The sequence below is a fragment of the Drosophila miranda genome, chromosome 3 (assembly GCF_003369915.1).
Source record: "Drosophila miranda strain MSH22 chromosome 3, D.miranda_PacBio2.1, whole genome shotgun sequence".
NCBI classification, from domain to species: Eukaryota; Metazoa; Arthropoda; class Insecta; order Diptera; family Drosophilidae; genus Drosophila; species Drosophila miranda.
In genome coordinates, this window is record NC_046676.1 from 10,566,536 (window position 1) to 10,590,835 (window position 24,300).

Consider the following 24,300-nt stretch of genomic DNA (forward strand, 5'->3'; position numbering starts at 1 on the left):
AACGTTCCCCCTCGTTTTTCATTGGAAAAGAAATAGAAACAAGGAGAGGCGGTGCTAGATGCCCCGAAGAGGCTCCAATGCATAGCAGATCGAGCTTTTCTGGACCTACTCCTACTCTATATATGTATATATACCCTATAATAATGAAATAAAGAAACTCATTCCACACCACTATTTTTTCTTTGTATGTATGAGTAAGTAAGAACCAAGTAGAAAAGAGAACGTAAAAAGTTCAAGAAATTTAAAATCTGCTTATCGATATTAAAACATTGTTTTACCTTTTATCGATTTCAGCTTAGAAAATACCAAAATATACTCTCTCATTGTGTGTGTGATTATGTGTAAGTGGTCACAATCTTGACGCCAGTTTTCGGAAAATAAATTTAAGAAACTTATTTGAAATTGGACCGAACCGCGACTGCAACATGACCGAAGTCGACGATGGAGCCGAGCTGTTGTTCTTCGACACCTTCTCCCACGAAGATATCACCGTGAGTAGCGCAACGGTGTCCAGCATACACGGCTTTTGTTTCACACGTCGCACTTTGCTTTAGGATATAAACCTGGATCTGGTGCAGTTCCCGAAGCCGGTTTTCATCACGCAAGTGAGAATTATTCCGCTGGGTGCGCGGGTGCAGGCCGACTTTCCGGGCGGTGTTCGTCTAGGCGCCACGAACCCATCCAAATTCGATCTGGAGTTCTTTGTGAACGACCTGGGCATGCCGGGTGCCTCGGCGTTTGAGAACCTGGGCTTGCTGCGTTACAACCAGAACGATTGCATCCACCTGGACTGCTCGCGGGAGAAGATCCCCACCGATGGTCTCGTGCTGCGCGGGTGGTACAGCACCATCACCTTGGCCGTTTATGGCATCCTGACCAACTCGGTGACGCAGCCCATAGCCAGTCCAACGCTGCCCTGCGAGCCTGCGGGTCCGGAGATGTGCAATCTCAGTACGGAGGCACACAATGTCCTGCTGCAGGAGGAGGTGCTGAAGGATGACTGGGCGGAGCCGATTCCCACAGAGCTGCTGGTGCCGCACAAGGCCGTTGTTGTCAGCGATTACGAGCACGATGACATTGAGTACGGGCTGTCGCGCGAACATCAGCATTACCATCAGCATGTCGACGAGGAGCAGCGAGAGATGCGTCGCCTGCGACGCTCCACCCATTCCACGGACCGCTCGCCTCCACCGCCACCCATGCGGACGCACACGCACTCGGAGAGTAACGAAAGGGAGTACATCAGATGGTATGCTCTGACGCTGTTCACTCCTTAAAGAAGATTAACAGGGTTTTTTATTTTGATTTCAGTTCGCGCGACAAGGGATCGAGAGATTGGTCGCGTTCACCGGAGTATTCGAGCCATCGGTCTCGACGCAAGCGCTCCGATCGTTCCCGGTCGGATGCAGATGAGCACAAGTGGCCTCGTACTCCGCCGGCATCGATAGACTCGCCCATCAGACCGCGCTCGCCCGATGCCATGGACTACGATGATGACGACTCGCGATCCCACTACAAAATGCAGGCCTCGCGTGGCTATCGACACTCGTCGGAGTCCCTGCACCGGGACCGCGATGACGAAGAGCGCTCTGGCACGCCCCAGGAACAATTCGAGCCCATTCTCAGCGACGACGAGATCATTGGCGATGACGAAGAGGACGAGGCAGAGGACGTGGCTGCAGCGGCCGAATACGAGCGTGAGCTGGAGTTTGCCGCTGCCGTTGCCCCGCCAGCCATCGACGCCTTCGAGCCGTGGCAGAGGCCGTTGCTGGTCTACGAAGGCGACCTGGCGGCTCACCTTAACAAGGAGTTGGAAACGCTGCGGCTGCTCTTCAAGAAGCTGTCGCTGCAGACACGCTGCGAGAGCGTCACCGCCTTCAGCGACGAGCACGGGCTAAGTGCGGACGAGCGGGAACAGTTTGTCTACTTGGGCGAGCAGCTGAACAACCAGCTGGGATACCTCTCGCAGCACTACAAGCGGCGCAACTTTGTCCTGCAGCAGTTCTTCAGCCACGACGATGCGCATCTGCGCCAGGCGGCGAATGTCCTGCAGGTTGCTCTGAGCTTCCAGGCGGCCTGCATGCAGCCGCAGCCGGCGTTCAAGATCCGCCACATCAAGCTGGGGGCCCGCATGGCCGAGCTACTGGGCAGCAATGAACAACTGTTTGGACACCTGCTTCAGGAGCAAGACTTCGATCTGTTCGAGGCCGTACTCAGCCTCTACAAGGAGCCCTACATGGCCTTATCCATTAAGCTTCAGCTGCTCAAGGCGGTCTATGCCATGCTGGACACTAGGCTGGGAGTCCAGAACTTCCTCTCGCCCAAGACGAACGGTTATCAGATGGTAATGGACTTCCTGAAGACGGCGAAGCTGACCAGAACCAAATACGCCCTGCAGGCCATTATCAAGAAGCTGCATTTGTACGAGGCCTTGGCCAGTGTCCAGCAATGCTGCCGCCAGATCTTTCTCGATACGGATGCCAGTGTGCCGGAAGCGACGCCAGATCCCAATCGCTTTAACGTCTGCCAGAAGATCGAGTTTGCCTTCCAGATGCTCATGGACGCCCTGACCGACAGCCAATTGAGTTACCAGCAGCCGCGTCGCTTCCTGCCCGTTTCCAAGAAGTTCGAGGTTCTCACCGATCCCACGGCTCAGCGGAGCTTTGGCAACGCCCTGCAGTCATATTTTGTTCAGCACTCGCTCGCCGAGACCCTGCTGGTTATCCTGAGCAATCCCAAGGAGGTGCCGGCCTCCACGTTCCTCTGCACACTGGACCTGATGCACACCCTCCTCCGGTCCCATGTGGGCATCGATTACTTTGTGGACGATGCCTTTCCCGTGACCCAAATGATTGTGTCCATACTGCTGGGCCTGGAGGAGGTGCCCAGCCAGCCCAGGGTAGTGGAGGCAAATCCAGAGGGAAAGGAGGATAAGCCAATGGACGACAGTGTGGAGCAGAAGCCGGATGAGGGGAAAGCGGCTGGCATCCGCGCCGCGGAGGAGCCGATGATGGCGCCCCCGCCAGTTGTACGGAAACCCATTCTTCGACCCGTGCTGCCCCGCCTGGCCCGCCTGGGCATCGAGTTGTCCTACAAGGTGCAGACTCGTTACCACCTGGATGCCATCACGTTTACAGCCGCCTGCCCCGAGTACGACACCATTAAAATAGCCACGCACATGCACTCGATTTACTCGCAGACCTGCGATCCCTCCGGGCGCCAGCACACCATCGAGGTGCTGGGTCTGAACAACAACCTGAAGATCTTCATGGATCTGATCAAGAAGGAGCAGCGGCTGCAGACCCAGCGCCAGCTGCTGAGCTCCCCGGGCACCAAGTACAAGAGCCCGGTGCTGAGCTATGCGGTGGACATGGTGGATGCCTGTGTGCGCTACTGCGAGCAGCTGGACTACCTTATCGAGCACGGCGGCGTCATACTGGAGCTGGCCAAGAACCACGAGACCTTCGAGCCCTCTGTGTCGGCGGTGCTGCAGGAGATGTATGTGTACATGAAGCCCCTGGAGGCGATCAATGTGTTCGTCTACGACGACATTATGCCGCTGGTGGAGGTGATTGGTCGCTCCCTCGACTATCTGACCACGTTCCCCGGCGACCTGATCATGGCCCTGCGCATCCTCCGCTTTCTGGCCACCAGCAAGCCCCGGCAGAAGTCCCACGGCACCGAAGAGCTGAAGCATCGGTTTGTGGCCCTGCAGCTGTATGCGGCGGATGGGGTCCAGCTGCTGCTACAGATCATGGAGCGCCTATGCACGCACTTTGAGCAGCCCGGAATTCATGCCCCCGCCCTGATGACCATCCAGGGCGTACACTGCTGCCAGATCATGCTGCCTACGCTGCAGATCCTTCGTGAACTGCTCTCGTACGCAATACTGTGCCGCGACGGCACCTATAAGGATCTGACGGCCATCGATCACCTGGTGAAGGTCTACTATCTGCTCTACTACTACCCCTCCCGCTGCCAGGCCGGCGCAGAGGTGGAGCAGTGCAAGCTGGAGGTGGTCAAAAGCCTTTTAGCCTACACCCAGCCGCACGAGCAGGATGCAGAGTCGCTGCACAAGTCCCTCTGGACGCTGATGGTACGAGAGGTGCTGAAGAACATCGATGGACCCGCGCACTTTATACCAGGTGAGTGTTTGCCTCGAGATATTTATCCAGTGTTCATCCACGTCTCCCTCAAAAACAGGACTCAAGCTGCTGGCCGAACTGCTGCCGCTCCCGCTGCCCATGCCCCAGCCGCTCTGCGACCAATTGAAGCAACAGCACAAGCAGCGGCTGATCATCGAGCGGAAGCTGTGGTCCGCCCACCTGCATCCGCAGAGCGGACAGATCGCCAAGCTGGTCGAGGCCCTGGCTCCCTCCAGCTTCCCGCAGCTGGCGGAGCTTCTGCAGCGCGTCTGCATGCAGCTCTCGGATCTGGCCCCCAACATGACCCTCCTGATAGCCAAGACCATCACGGAGCTGCTATGCACCGAGTACCAGACCTCCAACTGCATTCCCACCACCAATCTGGAGCGGCTCCTGCGTTTCTCCACGCGCCTGTGCGCCTTTGCGCCGCTGAAGAGCTCCATGCTCTCGATTCTGTCCGGCAAGTTCTGGGAGCTGTTCCAATCGCTGCTGGCCCTCAATGAGTTCAACGAGGTGGTGACCAACTGCCAGGAGGCGGTGCACCGCATCCTCGACAGCTTCTTGGACTCGGGCATATCCCTGATCTCCCACAAATCGACGGCTCAACCTGCTCTGAATCTCTCAGCCGCCCTGCCGCCCAAGGAACTCATACCACGGATCATCGATGCGGTGTTCAGTAATCTAACCAGCGTCGAAGTCACCCATGGCATATCTATACTGGCCGTGCGCAATCTGGTGATCCTCACGGAACATGAGTGAGTATTCTGCCAGGCATCCAATGATCTTTGATATCTAATATCTATCTCTCTGCAGCTTCACCTTTTACCACTTGGCCCAGCTGCTGAAGCAGAAGCTCACCGAATTCCAGGCCTGGATGGAGCGCGTCATCCTGCACAACGAGACGGTGGAGTACCATGCCAACATCGAGTCGCTGATCCTGCTGCTCCGTTCGCTCACGCAAATCGAACCGCCGCCGCCGATGTGCGCGATGCCGAATCGCACCCTCAAGCTGGGGGCCATGGAGCTTGCGCAATTGGTGGAGTTTCAGGACATTGACATGGCCAGGCCGCCGGTGCTGGCACGCATCCTGCGGGTGCTGGAAAAGTACAAGCTGTTGGCCAATGAGGCTGCCCTTTGCGACCTCAAGCAACTGATTGTCCTGCATGCGTCCAGGCAGGAGGCAATGGGCAGTGCCAGCATGGAAACGCCCGCCGTGGAAACCGAAAATGATGGGGCCAACCCTGCCGCCAGCTGTAGCACCAGTTCAAGTGGCGGATCCCTTAACGTGGAACCTTTTCTGCCCCAGGCCGAAGGCATTGTCACCCAGTACGACGCACGGCCGATCTTCACCCGCTACTGCGCCACTGCCGAGAATCCGCAGCTTACGGCTCGCTACTGGCTGGAGCCGCTGCCCATCGAGTTGATCGAGGATATGAACGAGCCGCTCTACGAGCGCATAGCCTGCGACCTAACCGACCTGGCCAATGTCTGCCTCAATCCGGACTTGGCCACCTCCGGCGAGTCGAAGCGCACGCTGAATCTTTCCGGCTCGCCACAGTCCAACCGCGAGATGACGCCGACAGCGCCCTGCTTCCGTACACGGCGTGTGGAGGTGGAGCCCGCCACCGGGCGGCCAGAGAAGAAGATGTTCCTCTCATCGGTACGTGGACGAGGCTTTGCCCGGCCGCCGCCCTCGCGTGGCGATCTCTTTCGTTCGCGTCCGCCCAATACCTCGCGCCCGCCGTCGCTGCATGTTGATGACTTCCTGGCCTTGGAGACCTGTGGCGCTCAGCCCACTGGTCCAACGGGCTACAACAAGATACCCTCCATGCTGCGGGGCTCTCGAGTGGGTCGCAATCGGGGATCACGCATCTCGGCAGCGGCTGCCTTTAGGTAAGGATAAGACTTCCTTTCACTCTCTCAACTCTCCATTAATTCTCCGTCTTTTTTCTTTGACAGACAAAAGAAAATGATGCGCATAGGCTCGCCCTCCAGCTGGACAGAGTCTGGTGGCGGCTCGTATCGATCCACCTCAGAATCGCACTTTGGCGGCAGCGACTCCCATTACTCCTCGCCCCACTACAGTGGCAGATCGCGTGGGCGTGGTCTGCGCTCGCGCCCGCCCTACCTACGATAGAGATCGATCATTCGATTGCCTGCAATACATTATTAAGCTTCATTGCATTTTCCATTACTTTAAAGAGAGATTGCGCGGAAGATAGGGAAATGCCAGTTTATCTTGATTATACAATTCGCTGAAAAGCTCGGATCTATACAAATATAGGATCGAAAGGATCTGCGTTTAGTTTTCTGTTATGACACTGTGCAAACGCACGTCATGGTTGTCCATCGGTAGATCCTCCTGGCTCACAATCTGTTCGTTGAGGGCCAGGGCCATGAAGGAGATCTTCTTGTGGGGATATTTGTCAGAGTGCTGGCGCAGGAATTTGTCATAATAGCCCATGCCATGGCCCATGCGAGCACCGCAGCGGGTGAATGCCACACCGGGCACAATAAACAGATCAATGCCGTGACCTGCAGTTGAATCAGAGATTGTGCTAGAAGCTCTAAACACTCTAAATGATATTGAAACCCACCATTGGTCATGGCATCTTCGCGGGTCTCCTTGAAGTCGGGCTGCTTGATGTTCCATTTGGTCAGGGGCAGGCTCTCGTACTCCTCCATGCCACGTAGACGCACCATTTTCATGCTGGCCCCCTCGTAGCTGGGCACAAACACCATCTTCTCCAGGCGAAACATCTCGCAGAGCAGCTCTGTGGTGTCCACCTCGCCGCTGGTGCTCAGGTAGATGCTCACACGTTGCGCCTGACGGAAGGCCTCGCTTTGGAGCACCTAAAGCCAAACAATAAGATGTCGGCAGTCAGCAGTCAGCTTATCCAGCGTTATCATAGGCCTGGCCTGCTCATTACATTACCTTTGCGGTGACCGCGTGCGATTGCCGCTTTATAGCCTCCGGCTCCAAGCACTTGAGCGCATCCTTCATGCTCTTCCTCAGGGCCACTTTCAAGCCATTTTGTATAGTCGACGCCATCCGCGCTTTGTCTTTGTCCGATGCGATGCTCACACACTCGTCCAAACCGGTGAAAACTGTCTGCAGCTGCCGCCTAGAAGCGGACATCTGTAGGTCTCCGGGTGTCTTATCAGCGCTCGCTTATCAGTCGCTCGTTTTTCTCCCCACTGCGATCCGTAAACAAATGGCAGGGCGATCCAGAGTGGGTCCACCGCGAGCGAACCTTAGATTGAACCAGAATCGAACAGCTGATTGGCTTATTCAATCAAGTAAAAAGTGCTGAAACCACTTTAAACATACATAGTATATATTTTTAACAAAGATTTTCAATAAATACAAATCAGTTGGTTGATTAAATTGCTCATTTCTTGGCCGGCTCTGGAGTCTTGACTTCCGTCTTGGTTTTTAAGTTCTTAAGCTGCTCTTTTTGCTGCAAAGGAGAGTCTATTAGAATCGGCATCCTCTCGATTCAGCCTCACCACCGACCTGCTTGTGAAAGAACTCCTCTTCGCGGGCAGCCTCCATTTTGCCAAAAGAGCCGCCAGCTTCGCGGATAGAGCCCCCGCCGCCACCGCCCTTGCCGGCACCACTGCCGAGTTCACCGATCTGTGACATTTTCAAATGCCTGCAGATTGAAAATAGTTCAAATATATGCAATATCTTATGCAATTTCTAGAAGATGTTCATGGAACACTTACTGTATTTGCTTTGGGTATAGGCGCTGACTGAGACGTCGCAGTGTAAACATGTTTCTCTTATATACCAGTCAATTATATAGTATAGTTATAAGCTATATATAACGTGTGATTTATGCAAACGATTGCGACAATTTGTGAAACTTGCGCGCGCCACAGCTGTTTCTGTTATCGATAAGTATTTTCATCGTTGCGGACCTGCCAACCTGTTTCCCAAAAAATACACCTATCGAATATCAATTTTAAATATAAGGAACTAACAATTTTATTTGAGCACAGAACTTTCATACAACGGTAAAGAAAGCATTGCTCACCCTACCCAAACAATTAAATTATAAACGAAAACGGTTTACTATTCAATTGATGCCGGTACGGCGGCAAATTTCTCTTGCTGCCCAGCATCAGCATCGTCCTCGAGAGTGGACTTCCCCTCTTTCTTGTTACGTCCTTGCAGTATTTTGAAGTTATCAGCAGTCTGTGGCGGATTCAGTAGAAGCTAAGAGAGCGAAATCAATGTATATGCTATGACTGGACCCACCTCGGACATGAAAAATGCCTCTTCGCGTACGTTCTTGTGCTTGTTCATCAATGCGGTGTTGTAAAGAGCGTCATTGGTTATGGCCTTGTGGTACTCATCCCAGTTGGGCAAAAACTCGGCGATAGCCTTCTTTCCGCGCATTTTCCCAGATCGGATCAGTTCCAGATTGACTGTGGTGAAGTACTCCTCCTCCTTGAGGCCGCCCTGCAATTTTCCCAGGCCCCCGCCCCACATGTAGAGATTCGGGGACTTCGTCTCACTGTAGTTCTTCTGGGATATTGGTCGAAGTCTGCAGGTTTCCCATTGCGTACACTGTGTAATTATAATGAACAAAACATGGGTCTCTCTACTTACGAGCTCAGGCTCAGTCTACGTTGCAGGAGTCCGGCTGCAAACATTTTGAATTCGAGAAATGAAACGTTTTGTTCAGAAAAATATATATATATGAACTGATTCAGACAAAAGTCGAAAATTCTACGCTCAAACTTAGACAGTTACGACTGACTGTACGGAGAATGCCAGATGTCACCTCACCTCAATTTGTATTACTATAATATTCCCAACTGAATACAGCCAACACCGAACTGAAATTTAGTTTAAATCACAAAACAATAAAATGCTAGCAAAGAGCGCACAGAATATCAAATCAAAAGTTTCTTGATTTTTTTTTTGTTTGTCGTAAAAATTACTTGATCAGAAAATCTTCGTACAGGGCAAGATCGCTCCAGGGCCAGCGGGAAACAATGCAATGGGGTGCCAGACAAAGCCAGTGGCTTTCAAATTGAGTTGGTCAGAGTGGCCGTTGCCGCCGCCGCCCGTCCCCAAGCACAACGGGGGGAGGCCCATACGCCACAAGATCACCGAAGGCTCTGATGGACATTCGGTCGGCAGCAAGGATCTCAGCCAGATCCTTCCCGTGCGTCAGAAGCCCCTGGGCGCGTACATGGGTCTGGCGAGTGCGTGTCCTATGCCAGGTGGCGGCGGTGCCATCAGCTATGCGGCGGCCGTCGCCAATGTCATTGCGCCCAAACAATTTCAGAATATGAATATTGTCATACCGCCACGTGTCAAGAAGCAGCAAAAACCACACAAGGCCGCCAATAGGAGGGCAACGGTCGATCCAAAGTTCACGATATTCGACGTAGAGGAGCCCAAGACGCATCTTGTCATTTTATATGCCAAGGACAAAACCAATGATGAAGAGGTCCACAAAATGCCAAAGAATTCGAAGAAACATCAGAAATTGCCACAGAAACCCCTCAATCCCCAAGATGAGTTCCAGGAGCCAAAGAATGCCACTCAGAATGAGCTGCAGGAGCCACAGAATGACGCCCCAAATGAGCTCCAAGATGTCCGAACTAAATCTTCGTCGACAGAAACAAACTTAAGTGAGATGAATCTGCAATTCCTAGGCGTTTCCATAGAAAGTACTGAGTCTGAAGATACATTGGAATCCAATCCAGCTCCAAATAGAAAGACGAATGCTCCAGAGTTCTCCGATAGCGAAAGTTATCTCAGATATCACCTTCGTAAACTGCAACAGATTTTAGCCACTCAGTGCTCGGATTCTTTCTGGATTAAACGGCCGCGGTCCCAGAAGCCATCTAAATGTGAGCGCTATAATTACCAGCTAGACGAAAAACAATTATAACGGCCGGAACTAAAGGCAGCCGCCTTTTTGGAAAAGACTAAGGCCAAGCAACGTATGTGGTTGAATGGTGATGTTGTGATATGCTAAACAAGCCAGAGAAGACTAAAACACATCTTTTAATATGTTCAAAGTTGATGACACTTTTCAAATAAACGGCCACGAGTAAAACTGTATTTAGTATTAATTCGGTATATTTTCGATAGATATCGTATTTAAAATGTCATTAAAATTTCATTGCTTATCGATAGTTCAATTGCATGTCGATAGTTTAATTTTCCATCGATGTGTTCTTTTCGGGGAACTGCCACCACTAGCGAACTGTTATCGCGCATTCTATCGAAGGACGGCCATCTCAATTTTCTCGAGAAAATGTTGTGGAAAATGATTTTCATATGATGGCGATTTAGATTTAACCGAACAAAGTGCATAATTTGTGCAGGCAAACATGTTTATTGAGTGAGGAGGATCGAAGCACTTACCGGGCGAAGCGAACGCGCTTTGTGCGCCTTGCTTTTGCACTTGCGTATGTGTGTGTGTGTGTATAATGGACAAGTTAAAAAACAACAACAAGGAAAATGCATCAATTGAGTACCCCCCGACCCCCTACCCGACCACAATTGATGTCGAGGATGTGGAGAGCAACAAGAGCACACCGTACTACACACCCATGGAATTTCTGCAAACCTCCTTTGAGTTCCCATCGCCCACAACCGAAACAGCAACGCAATCGCCAGGGGGTGTCGTCGGCACAGCCGCCGCCACCACACTACCCGCAGAGGCACTCGACCACGATATAGAGGATTCCGCACGCCCCTATACGGCCAAGCAGTTCACCATCGCCCACCCGAATCCACCCCACCACGTCACGCAGTCACCGACATTGAATCGAAAGTTCAAGCGTTTCTCCCTATACGATCGACGATCCTGCTCACCGCACATTGCCAGCACCACAGAGGAGCAGAGGAGCAGGGGAGGAGGCACCACCGACAAGGAGAACACAATTCCAAAGTCCGGCGACGATCTGGAGAATAGTGTGTATCTGTCCAAGAGCGAGCACAACTCACCCACAATTATATTTAGAGATGAATCCTCCTCGACGCCCGGCGGCCTTGAGGCGAGCCGTCTCACCTATTCACCAAAGTTTCTATCGTCCATTAACAATCTGAATCTGTCCGGCCACGGCTCTCCCTTGAACATCATCAATTCGGCTGGCTACAAGAGCGGGAACTTCTTTCGCTTCCCCGAGATCGATCATCATGTCGTCCAGGAGGCTCCCATCGATGCAGTACATATTGAGGAAGCGGCCCAAGGGTTGCGTTTCAGAGGCAAGGAATCACTGGCCGCCGAGCTGGCGCGTGTAGAGCCGCAAGATCAGCAGAGAGCCGAGGGCCGGAAGAATCGCAAGAACAAGAACAATCTCACCATTCGCATCACAGATGTGCCCATCAAACACTCCGGTGGACAGGTATCGCCGCTGCCCAAACCAAAGACGCCCACCATCAAGAGCACCAAGGAGAAAGCCCGCTCCCTGGACTCGGCGGCCAACGAGACGGAGCTGTCGATTGTGGTGCACAACATAACCGAATCTCATGGCAGCTGCGAGGACATGATGGACAATCAGAACAAGCCCTTGCCCGGTGGCATCCACATCCACCATCTGCAGCAGCCCACCTCCTCCGCCAGCATACACTCGACATCGCTCTCTCGGCTCGACAGTCACAATGTTCGTCGCACTGCGCGCCGAAAGTCGCCCGGCATCGATAATCCCAACTGGCTGATGTACCACCGCAAGCAGAATCCATATCATGGCAGCAGTAGCACGGCTCAGAGCTCCCTGGACTCGGAAATGAGCCTTAGTGACTCCCCGCAGCGCAGTGCCGCCGAGCTGAAGTCCGCCTGCAGCGTGGACAGCAGCTCAAAGTTCGGCCTGGGCGCCACTTTGGCGCCGCGCAGTGCCCACAAGCATAACCAGCTGCTGCACTCGTCCAGCACCAATCTGAAGACCTTGCCCGAATGCCTCACCCTGGTAGAGTTCTCATCTGGCGGCGGCGGCTCCTCCTCCAAGGAGTCGCCCTTCAAACAGAAGTCCATGGACCTGCCTATGCCCAATCTTCAGGCCAAGACGACGGTGTCCACCTCATCGATGAATCTCCTGCAGCGACGTGGATCTAACCACAGTCTCACTCTCAATCTGCACAGCTCGTGCGGCAACCTGATGAACAGCGGCCTCAGCCTGTCCAACTACAGCCTCGGATCCATACTCAACTCCAAGTCCAGCTGCAACCTGGATGCTGGCGGGGGCACAGGCAGCGGAGCCACTCAACTGGCAGGCACCAGTCAGCAGCAGACACCCCAACATCTTGCCAGCAACCAGGGCAATCGTCAGGGCTTATTCCGCAGGCGGGGATCCACTCACAGCATCACACTGAAGGGACACACCACCACCTCGTGCGGAGACCTACAGCAACAGCAGCAGGCGATGCTGAATGCCGAGAAGTACAACAGATTGAGCATGCGAACCAATTCGACGGGCTCGGGATCGGGATCGAATGTGCCGACACCTAAACGCGGTCTGCTGGAGCGGCGCGGATCCAATCAGAGTCTCACCCTTAATATGGGCAGCATTCTGGGGGTGGGGTGTGGCGGCGAACTGCCCGTTCCGGATGTGTGTGGCCAGCCCAAGGTCACAGTCTGCAGCTGTGCCGCCTCCAGCCAGGCCCCGCACCAGCGGAAATTCTTCAGCACCGAGAATCTGAACAGCAACAATAAACAGAACAATCAGTTCTTTGGCCAGGTGTGCTTCGGCTCTGCTTCTGACCTGCAGCCCAATCCGGTACAGGGAGGTCCGGCCAGTACCGAGCAGAGCGTTGCCTGCACCTGCGCCGGTGCTACGGTGCGCAACATCATGACACGGCCCCTCTCGCCGCAGACGACCAGCGAGGAGTTCAAGATCTATTTGGCCAGCATCCAGATGCTGCAGAGTGCCTCTAATCCACTGAACCAGTTCGATCTGATCCGCCTCAATCACGTTTTCGATCACAGCTACAAGACCAGCAAGAACATCATTGAACAGCCGCCGGTTTTGGGCTCGAATGGCCGCGATGCAGAGATGGAGACACCCACGAATCAGCTGCCGCCCAGCTCGGAGGATAGCGAGCTGATCGCCTGCTATCAGGCGGTGGTTCAGCGGATCGTGCAGTCGATGCCTCAGCTGGAGGAGGCCGAGCAGAAGCGCATCTTCTGCGATCTACACAAGGAGTTCTGGGATCTGCCGCTCAACCATCAGGAGAAGCCCATGGTGTTTGGGTCCCAGACGAAGAATCGCTACAAGACGATTCTGCCCAACGAGCATTCCCGTGTGCTGCTCGAGCCAGAGGCCAGCGAGCTCATCAGCCTGGAGGAGCAGGCGCAAGAGCTGGAGAAAGCCCTCTATGTGTCCGCCAACGAGGATGCGCCCTACATCAATGCCAATTATATCAAGGTGAGTCCCATCTTCCTATAAGTATCCGAATGATTCTGATTTTGTTCTTGCAGGGACCCGACTACGTGTCCAAGTGCTATGTGGCCACCCAAGGTCCGCTGCCCAACACCATCTTCGAGTTCTGGCTGATGATCTACCAGAACACGCAGCGCTACATCCGCCGCTGCGTGGACGGGGGCAGCAGCAGCAGTCCGCACATGGAAAGGTCACAGATTTTGCAGCAGTACTTTCAGAAGATCGTCATGCTCACCAACTTTACGGAGGCGAATCGACAGAAGTGCGCCATTTACTTTCCCATCGACCTCAATGAGATATTCGCTGTGGCCGCCAAGTGCGAGGTGTTCTGTCTGAGTACGGCTGCCCGTGAATACTTTGACCAGCACCTGGTGCCCATGTCTGTGCCGGACACTGCAGTGGCACCGCCGCCGCCAATCAATGAGCTCGAGGATCTCAGCTATCAGCACATTGGCGTCGAGTCGCTGAAGGTGACGCTGGACAGCGAACTGCTGGAGAGTCTGCCAGCCCAGAGCAACTTCTTTCTGGTGAAGAACGTGGGCATTGTGCGACGAAACGGGTACTCGGTGCGAAAGTTTGTGCTACTCTACTGCATCCATGTGCCGCAGACGGCGAGCTATCACCTGCAAAAGATCTGCTGCTATCACTACTGGTATCCGGATTGGCCCGATCACCACTCGCCGCGAGACATCAATACGTTGCTGGACACTTGTCTGCATGTCCTGAATCTGGGCAAATGCGAATCGGAGTTTGACAACTACGACGAGAGTCGAAGCGTGCGCAATGCCCATCTGACGGCCCAGCGTCTGGACATCTATAAGCAGGACATTTTCAATGCCGTGCAGCCCTTGCCCGTTATCCACTGCTCGGCTGGCATCGGGCGGACTGGCTGCTTCACGGCCATATTGAATGCTGTGCGGCAGGTGCGTCAGTCGCTGGCTTACTCTCTCACCGGAATGCTAACCAAAGCTCTGTATGTGGCAGACTTTGACTGCAACTCGGAGGCGAATCAAGACGACAGCGACAGCAGCTTCACATGCAACACCATACGGCATATACGGCAGATAATTGACCACCAGGAGCCGCCCACCTTCGACAAACTACCCAAGATGCCAGACATCTTTGTGGACGTGCTGGGCATTGTGTGCAATCTACGCTTGCAGCGCGGCGGCATGGTCCAGAACTCTGAGCAGTATGAGCTGATACACCGGGCCATTTGTCTCTACCTGAAGCGAACCCTGGCCTTGAGGCGGTTCTAGGATTCAAAATAATTGCAATTACAGTACACCCCCCATGTTTAAATATGAATATGAAGATACGCAATACAGAAGAAGAAACAGAAAAAGGAAAAGAAGAAAAAACACCAATTTACTATTTGTAAAACAATATTTTGTGACCCTTATTTTAATGTAATGAAGAACACAACCAATCGAAAAAGAAGATCAAACAAGAAGACGACAAACCATGGCTAAAAGAGTCTCGAAACACACACACTTACATAGTGCCGGGGCATACTCCGTGTAGTGGAGGTGTCCTGGAATGTTTGCTAAATATTACTATTATCACATATTCTACATATATAAATATATAAATGTTTATTAAGTGTTTGGATGTATGTGTCAGTTAAATGTGTATGCATGTATGTATGTACATAAGTGTAAATGTTTCCAAACCCACTTTTCGTGTAAACTATGCTTAAAAACTAAACTAAAGTTAATTACCAATTATTATATTACCCTCACCCATACCTTTGTCCTTACCTTATCGTAGACCCCCACCCCCACCACCCCCCCCCCCCCTTTCCCCTTCCCCAAAACTTTACAGAGCTCGACGACGTGTGCGCGGCGGCCCCGGATCCAACTGTGAGCTGGCTAACCATGTTTGGGGGCGAAGAAAGCTCACACCTTTTTCAAGTTGGCCCCATCCCAGGGGCCTTCTGACTAAACACCAAATTTCTTCAAACCCAAACTGCTAGTTCTACCGTCGGGTTGGGGGCCCCCCGTCCACCCTCCACCCACCATCATCCATCGCATCGCGCGTAGAGTTGGTCAAAGAGATACAAAAAAAAACAATTTGAAAAGCGTGGATAGTGTAAAACCAAACCATAAATGAATCTTGTATTAACGTTTATGCAATGGAACTAGTCAAATAAACCCTAGAAACATTTTAAATGTATCTTTAAATGTGTAAAAAATACAAAACTTGTTTTATTTCCATCTTCCATCTTCTAAGGGAAATCTAGAATTTCATAAGAAACGAATGTGTACTAACGAAAAGACAGCTATTTGTTTCTGGTGGACCTATGGACTTGGGTTGAGCATGTTGTTCAGAGCGTGCACATGAAGCAATACGTTTCATAAAATACTGAGTACTACGAGTAAAGCTTAAAAGAGCCCCCGCAGCATCTGAATGTGAAACTTTTGAGAATTGCATAGAATATGCTTCCCACGGTACTCCCAAGATGTTCCCAGTATAATTGAAGACCTAAAAACAATAATTGTTTCAATTATTCAATTCAATTGAATTCAATTCAATATTTTATATTCAAAAAAAAAAAAAAAAACAACACATTTAATGAAAAAGGAGTCAAACGAGGAAATACGAGAGAAAATACAAAAAGTGAAGAAATATATACATATAATAATAAAATTAAATAGGAAGAAAAAAACAGTAAACAGAGTAAATCAAAATTGAAACACTCAGCTGTTCCCATTATTAAATTGTGAATACTCCAAGCACTACACATGCATCTACTACTACAAATTCTACCATTAAAATCATTATGAGAAGGCCGCATTTGAGAATCGCAAAGGGAGGGCTTCTATTACAGCTCCTGTATCCAGCGGATACAATATCTCCTGTATCCAGCGGATACAATATCTCCAGTTTCCAGCGGATACAATATCTCCTGTATCCAGCGGATACCATTTGTGGTTGATTGTGGATCGATTGGCAATTTCAATACTCCAAACACTACACATGCATCTACTACTACAAATTCTACAAATAAAATCATTTTGAGAGGGTCACATTTGAGAATCGCATAGGGAGGGCTTCTATCGCAAACTCCTGTATCCAGCGGATACAATATCTCCAGTATCCAGCGGATATAATTTCTCCTGTATACAGCGGATACAATATCTCCCGTATCCAGCGGATACCATTTGTGGTTGATTGTGGATCGATTGGCAATTTCAATACTCCAAACACTACACATGCAGTGTCTCAACGGAGAATCTTTTGATAAAATCGTTTAAAACCGGCAGTGTCTCTATGGAGAATCTTTTGATAAAATCGTTTAAAAACATGCAGTGTCTCATTTGAGAATCTTTTGATAAAATTGTTTAAAAACATGCAGTGTCTCATTTGAGAATCTTTTGATAAAATCGTTTAAAACCTGCAGTGTCTCTATGGAGAATCTTTTGATAAAATCGTTTAAAAACATGCAGTATCTCAATGGAGAATCTTTTCATAAAATCGTTTAAAACCTGCAGTGTCTCTATGGAGAATCTTTTGATAAAATCGTTTAAAAACATGCAGTATCTCAATGGAGAATCTTTTGATAAAATCGTTTAAAAACATGCAGTGTCTCATTTGAGAATCTTTTGATAAAATTGTTTAAAACCTGCAGTGTCTCTATGGAGAATCTTTTGATAAAATCGTTTAAAAACATGCAGTATCTCAATGAAGAATCTTTTCATAAAATCGTTTAAAACCTGCAGTGTCTCTATGGAGAATCTTTTGATAAAATCGTTTAAAAACATGCAGTATCTCAATGGAGAATCTTTTGATAAAATCGTTTAAAAACATGCAGTGTCTCTATGGAGAATCTTTTGATAAAATCGTTTAAAATTTACAGTGTCTCTATGGAGAATCTTTTGATAAAATCGTTTAAAAACATGCAGTGTCTCATTTGAGAATCTTTTGATAAAATCGTTTAAAACCTGCAGTGTCTCTATGGAGAATCTTTTGATAAAATCGTTTAAAAACATGCAGTGTCTCAATGGAGAATCTTTTGATAAAATCGTTTAAAAACATGCAGTGTCTCAGTGGAGAATCTTTTGATAAAATCGTTTAAAACCTGCAGTGTATCTATGGAGAATCTTTTGAAAAAATCGTTTAAAAACATGCAGTGTCTCTATGGAGAATCTTTTGATAAAATCGTTTAAAACATGCAGTGTCTCAATGGAGAATCTTTTGATAAAATCGTTTAAAACCTGCAGTGTCTCTATGGAGAATCTTTTGATAAAATCGTTCAAAAACATGCAGTGTCTCAATGGAGAATCTTTTGATAAAATCGTTTAAAAACATGCAGTGTCTCATTTGAAAATCTTTTGATAAAATCGTTTAAAAACATGCAGTGTCTCATTTGAGAATCTTTTGATAAAATCGTTTAAAACCTGCAGTGTCTCTATGGAGAATCTTTTGATAAAATCGTTTAAAAACCTGCAGTGTCTCAATGGAGAATCTTTTGATAAAATCGTTTAAAAACATGCAGTGTCTCATTTGAGAATCTTTTGATAAAATTGTTTAAAAACATGCAGTGTCTCATTTGAGAATCTTTTGATAAAATCGTTTAAAACCTGCAGTGTCTCTATGGAGAATCTTTTGATAAAATCGTTTAAAAACATGCAGTGTCTCATTTGAAAATCTTTTGATAAAATCGTTTAAAAACATGCAGTGTCTCATTTGAGAATCTTTTGATAAAATCGCTTAAAACCTGCAGTGTCTCTATGGAGAATCTTTTGAAAAAATCGTTTAAAAACATGCAGTGTCTCTATGGAGAATCTTTTGATAAAATCGTTTAAAAACATGCAGTATCTCAATGGAGAATCTTTTGATAAAATCGTTTAAAAACATGCAGTGTCTCTATGGAGAATCTTTTGATAAAATCGTTTAAAATTTACAGTGTCTCTATGGAGAATCTTTTGATAAAATCGTTTAAAAACATGCAGTGTCTCAATGGAGAATCTTTTGATAAAATCGTTTAAAACCTGCAGTGTCTCTATGGAGAATCTTTTGATAAAATCGTTTAAAAACATGCAGTGTCTCAATGGAGAATCTTTTGATAAAATCGTTTAAAAACATGCAGTGTCTCAATGGAGAATCTTTTGATAAAATCGTTTAAAACCTGCAGTGTCTCTATGGAGAATCTTTTGATAAAATCGTTTAAAAACATGCAGTGTCTCAATGGAGAATCTTTTGATAAAATCGTTTAAAAACATGCAGTGTCTCATTTGAGAATCTTTTGATAAAATCGTTTAAAACCTGCAGTGTCTCTATGGAGAATCTTTTGATAAAATCGTTAAAAAACCTGCAGTGTCTCATTTGAGAATCTTTTGATAAAATTGTTTAAAAACATGCAGTGTCTCATTTGAGAATCTTTTGATAAAATTGTTTAAAAACATGCAGTGTCTCATTTGAGAATCTTTTGATAAAATCGTTTAAAACCTGCAGTGTCTCTATGGAGAATCTTTTGATAAAATCGTTAAAAAACCTGCAGTGTCTCAATGGAGAATCTTTTGATAAAATCGTTTAAAAACATGCAGTGTCTCATTTGAGAATCTTTTGATAAAATTGTTTAAAAACATGCAGTGTCTCATTTGAGAATCTCTTGATAAAATCGTTTAAAACCTGCAGTGTCTCTATGGAGAATCTTTTGATAAAATCGTTTAAAAACATGCAGTGTCTCATTTGAAAATCTTTTGATAAAATCGTTTAAAAACATGCAGTGTCTCATTTGAGAATCTTTTGATAAAATCGTTTAAAACCTGCAGTGTCTCTATGGAGAATCTTTTGAAAAAATCGTTTAAAAACATGCAGTGTCTCTATGGAGAATCTTTTGATAAAATCGTTTAAAAACCTGCAGTGTATCTATGGAGTATCTTTTGAAAAAATCGTTTAAAAACATGCAGTGTCTCTATGGAGAATCTTTTGATAAAATCGTTTAAAACATGCAGTGTCTCAATGGAGAATCTTTTGATAAAATCGTTTAGAACATGCAGTGTCTCAATGGAGAATCTTTTGATAAAATCGTTTAAAACCTGCAGTGTCTCTATGGAGAATCTTTTGATAAAATCGTTTAAAAAAATACAGCGTCTCATTTGAGAATCTTTTGATAAAATTGTTTAAAAACATGCAGTGTCTCATTTGAGAATCTTTTGATAAAATCGTTTAAAACCTGCAGTGTCTCTATGGAGAATCTTTTGATAAAATCGTTTAAAAACATGCAGTGTCTCATTTGAAAATCTTTTGATAAAATCGTTTAAAAACATGCAGTGTCTCATTTGAGAATCTTTTGATAAAATCGTTTAAAACCTGCAGTGTCTCTATGGAGAATCTTTTGATAAAATCGTTTAAAACCTGCAGTGTCTCAATGGAGAATCTTTTGATAAAATCGTTCAAAACCATGCAGTGTCTCATTTGAGAATACAATACTCCAAACACTACACATGAATCTACTACTACAAATTCTACAAATAAAATCATTATGAGAGGGCTACATTTGAGAATCGCATAGGGAGGGCTTCTATCACAAACTCCTGTATCCAGCGGATACAATATCTCCAGTATCCAGCGGATACAATATCTCCAGTATCCAGCGGATACAATATCTCCAGTATCCAGCGGATACAATATCTCCTGTATCCAGCGGATACCATTTGTGGTTGATTGTGGATCGATTGGCAATTTCAATACTCCAAACACTACACATGCATCTACTACTACAAATTCTACAAATAAAATCATTATGAGAGGGCCACATTTGAGAATCGCATAGGGAGGGCTTCTATCGCAAACTCCTGTATCCAGCGGATACAATATCTCCAGTATCCAGCGGATACAATATCTCCAGTTTCCAGCGGATACAATATCTCCTGTAACCAGCGGATACCATTTGTGGTTGATTCTGGATTGATTGGCAATTTCAATACTCCAAACACTACACATGCATCTACTACTACAAATTCTACAAATAAAATCATTATGAGAGGGCCACATTTGAGAATCGCATAGGGAGGGCTTCTATCGCAAACTCCTGTATCCAGCGGATACAATATCTCCAGTATCCAGTGGATACAATATCTCCAGTTTCCAGCGGATACAATATCTCCTGTATCCAGCGGATACCATTTGTGGTTGATTGTGGATCGATTGGCAATTTCAATACTCCAAACACTACACATGCATCTACTACTACAAATTCTACAAATAAAATCATTATGAGAGGGCCACATTTGAGAATCGCATAGGGAGGGCTTCTTTCGCAAACTCCTGTATCCAGCGGATACAATATCTCCAGTATCCAGCGGATACAATATCTCCCGTATCCAGCGGATACCATTTGTGGTTGATTGTGGATCGATTGGCAATTTCAATACTCCAAACACTACACATGCAGTGTCTCAACGGAGAATCTTTTGATAAAATCGTTTAAAACCGGCAGTGTCTCTATGGAGAATCTTTTGATAAAATCGTTTAAAAACATGCAGTGTCTCATTTGAGAATCTTTTGATAAAATTGTTTAAAAACATGCAGTGTCTCATTTGAGAATCTTTTGATAAAATCGTTTAAAACCTGCAGTGTCTCTATGGAGAATCTTTTGATTAAATCGTTTAAAAACATGCAGTGTCTCATTTGAAAATCTTTTGATAAAATCGTTTAAAAACATGCAGTGTCTCATTTGAGAATCTTTTGATAAAATTGTTTAAAAACATGCAGTGTCTCATTTGAGAATCTTTTGATAAAATCGTTTAAAACCTGCAGTGTCTCTATGGAGAATCTTTTGATAAAATCGTTTAAAAACATGCAGTGTCTCATTTGAAAATCTATTGATAAAATCGTTTAAAAACATGCAGTGTCTCATTTGAGAATCTTTTGATAAAATCGTTTAAAACCTGCAGTGTCTCTATGGAGAATCTTTTGAAAAAATCGTTTAAAAACATGCAGTGTCTCTATGGAGAATCTTTTGATAAAATCGTTTAAAAACATGCAGTATCTCAATGGAGAATCTTTTGATAAAATCGTTTAAAAACATGCAGTGTCTCTATGGAGAATCTTTTGATAAAATCGTTTAAAACCTGCAGTGTCTCTATGGAGAATCTTTTGATAAAATCGTTTAAAAACATGCAGTGTCTCATTTGAGAATCTTTTGATAAAATTGTTTAAAAACATGCAGTGTCTCATTTGAGAATCTTTTGATAAAATCGTTTAAAACCTGCAGTGTCTCTATGGAGAATCTTTTGATAAAATCGTTTAAAAACATGCAGTGTCTCATTTGAAAATCTTTTGATAAAATCGTTTAAAAACATGCAGTGTCTCATTTGAGAATCTTTTGATAAAATCGTTTAAAACCTGCAGTGTCTCTATGGAGAATCTTTTGATAAAATCGTTTAAAACCTGCAGTGTCTCAATGGAGAATCTTTTGATAAAATCGTTCAAAACCATGCAGTGTCTCATTTGAGAATACAATACTCCAAACACTACACATGAATCTACTACTACAAATTCTACAAATAAAATCATTATGAGAGGGCTACATTTGAGAATCGCATAGGGAGGGCTTCTATCACAAACTCCTGTATCCAGCGGATACAATATCTCCAGTATCCAGCGGATACAATATCTCCAGTATCCAGCGGATACAATATCTCCAGTATCCAGCGGATACAATATCTCCTGTATCCAGCGGATACCATTTGTGGTTGATTGTGGATCGATTGGCAATTTCAATACTCCAAACACTACACATGCATCTACTACTACAAATTCTACAAATAAAATCATTATGAGAGGGCCACATTTGAGAATCGCATAGGGAGGGCTTCTATCGCAAACTCCTGTATCCAGCGGATACAATATCTCCAGTATCCAGCGGATACAATATCTCCAGTTTCCAGCGGATACAATATCTCCTGTAACCAGCGGATACCATTTGTGGTTGATTCTGGATTGATTGGCAATTTCAATACTCCAAACACTACACATGCATCTACTACTACAAATTCTACAAATAAAATCATTATGAGAGGGCCACATTTGAGAATCGCATAGGGAGGGCTTCTATCGCAAACTCCTGTATCCAGCGGATACAATATCTCCAGTATCCAGCGGATACAATATCTCCAGTTTCCAGCGGATACAATATCTCCTGTATCCAGCGGATACCATTTGTGGTTGATTGTGGATCGATTGGCAATTTCAATACTCCAAACACTACACATGCATCTACTACTACAAATTCTACAAATAAAATCATTATGAGAGGGCCACATTTGAGAATCGCATAGGGAGGGCTTCTTTCGCAAACTCCTGTATCCAGCGGATACAATATCTCCAGTATCCAGCGGATACAATATCTCCCGTATCCAGCGGATACCATTTGTGGTTGATTGTGGATCGATTGGCAATTTCAATACTCCAAACACTACACATGCAGTGTCTCAACGGAGAATCTTTTGATAAAATCGTTTAAAACCGGCAGTGTCTCTATGGAGAATCTTTTGATAAAATCGTTTAAAAACATGCAGTGTCTCATTTGAGAATCTTTTGATAAAATTGTTTAAAAACATGCAGTGTCTCATTTGAGAATCTTTTGATAAAATCGTTTAAAACCTGCAGTGTCTCTATGGAGAATCTTTTGATAAAATCGTTTAAAAACATGCAGTGTCTCATTTGAAAATCTTTTGATAAAATCGTTTAAAAACATGCAGTGTCTCATTTGAGAATCTTTTGATAAAATCGTTTAAAACCTGCAGTGTCTCTATGGAGAATCTTTTGATAAAATCGTTTAAAACCTGCAGTGTCTCAATGGAGAATCTTTTGATAAAATCGTTCAAAACCATGCAGTGTCTTATTTGAGAATACAATTCTCCAAACACTACACATGAATCTACTACTACAAATTCTACAAATAAAATCATTATGAGAGGGCTACATTTGAGAATCGCATAGGGAGGGCTTCTATCACAAACTCCTGTATCCAGCGGATACAATATCTCCAGTATCCAGCGGATACAATATCTCCAGTATCCAGCGGATACAATATCTCCAGTTTCCAGCGGATACAATATCTCCTGTATCCAGCGGATACCATTTGTGGTTGATTGTGAATCGATTGGCAATTTCAATACTCCAAACACTACACATGCATCTACTACTACAAATTCTACAAATAAAATCATTATGAGAGGGCCACATTTGAGAATCGCATAGGGAGGGCTTCTTTCGCAAACTCCTGTATCCAGCGGATACAATATCTCCAGTATCCAGCGGATACAATATCTCCTGTATCCAGCGGATACCATTTGTGGTTGATTGTGGATCGATTGGCAATTTCAATACTCCAAACACTACACATGAATCTACTACTACAAATTCTACAAATAAAATCATTATGAGAGGGCCACATTTGAGAATCGCATAGGGAGGGCTTCTTTCGCAAACTCCTGTATCCAGCGGATACAATATCTCCAGTATCCAGCGGATACAATATCTCCAGTTTCCAGCGGATACAATATCTCCTGTATCCAGCGGATACCATTTGTGGTTGATTGTGGATCGATTGGCAATTTCAATACTCCAAACACTACACATGCAGTGTCTCAACGGAGAATCTTTTGATAAAATCGTTTAAAATTTACAGTGTCTCTATGGAGAATCTTTTGATAAAATCGTTTAAAAACATGCAGTGTCTCAATGGAGAATCTTTTGATAAAATCGTTTAAAAACATGCAGTGTCTCA

General features: G+C 46.4%; 5 protein-coding genes and 1 pseudogene across 5 annotated transcripts; 3 read left to right on the forward strand and 3 right to left on the reverse strand.

Moving 5' to 3' along the window:
- Positions 1–308: 308 nt before the first annotated feature.
- Positions 309–6,440, forward strand: LOC108159130 (protein virilizer). Its single transcript, XM_017292122.2, has 6 exons — positions 309–491; positions 555–1,249; positions 1,312–4,145; positions 4,204–4,900; positions 4,959–6,038; positions 6,105–6,440. The coding sequence occupies exons 1-6, from the start codon at positions 426–428 to the stop codon at positions 6,280–6,282; spliced, it is 5,550 nt and encodes a 1,849-aa protein (XP_017147611.1). The 5' UTR covers positions 309–425; the 3' UTR covers positions 6,283–6,440.
- On the reverse strand, positions 6,363–7,373 carry LOC108159133 (5-formyltetrahydrofolate cyclo-ligase). Its single transcript, XM_017292127.2, has 3 exons — positions 7,081–7,373; positions 6,743–6,998; positions 6,363–6,680 (listed from the first exon to the last, which is right to left on the reverse strand). Exons 1-3 carry the CDS (start codon positions 7,282–7,284, stop codon positions 6,448–6,450), a joined length of 693 nt encoding a protein of 230 aa, XP_017147616.1. The 5' UTR covers positions 7,285–7,373; the 3' UTR covers positions 6,363–6,447.
- An 89-nt stretch (positions 7,374–7,462) lies between these two features.
- Positions 7,463–8,025, reverse strand: LOC108159135 (ATPase inhibitor A, mitochondrial). Its single transcript, XM_017292129.2, has 3 exons — positions 7,875–8,025; positions 7,663–7,801; positions 7,463–7,606 (listed from the first exon to the last, which is right to left on the reverse strand). Exons 1-3 carry the CDS (start codon positions 7,922–7,924, stop codon positions 7,538–7,540), a joined length of 258 nt encoding a protein of 85 aa, XP_017147618.1. The 5' UTR covers positions 7,925–8,025; the 3' UTR covers positions 7,463–7,537.
- Positions 8,026–8,111: 86 nt separating this feature from the next.
- LOC108159134 lies at positions 8,112–8,905 on the reverse strand. Its single transcript, XM_017292128.2, has 3 exons — positions 8,764–8,905; positions 8,410–8,698; positions 8,112–8,346 (listed from the first exon to the last, which is right to left on the reverse strand). The coding sequence occupies exons 1-3, from the start codon at positions 8,805–8,807 to the stop codon at positions 8,224–8,226; spliced, it is 456 nt and encodes a 151-aa protein (XP_017147617.1). The 5' UTR covers positions 8,808–8,905; the 3' UTR covers positions 8,112–8,223.
- A 109-nt stretch (positions 8,906–9,014) lies between these two features.
- LOC117188500 lies at positions 9,015–10,250 on the forward strand (annotated as a pseudogene).
- Positions 10,251–10,365: 115 nt separating this feature from the next.
- Positions 10,366–15,727, forward strand: LOC117188499. The gene is made up of 2 exons (XM_033392452.1): positions 10,366–13,541; positions 13,595–15,727. Exons 1-2 carry the CDS (start codon positions 10,605–10,607, stop codon positions 14,813–14,815), a joined length of 4,158 nt encoding a protein of 1,385 aa, XP_033248343.1. The 5' UTR covers positions 10,366–10,604; the 3' UTR covers positions 14,816–15,727.
- Positions 15,728–24,300: the final 8,573 nt, after the last annotated feature.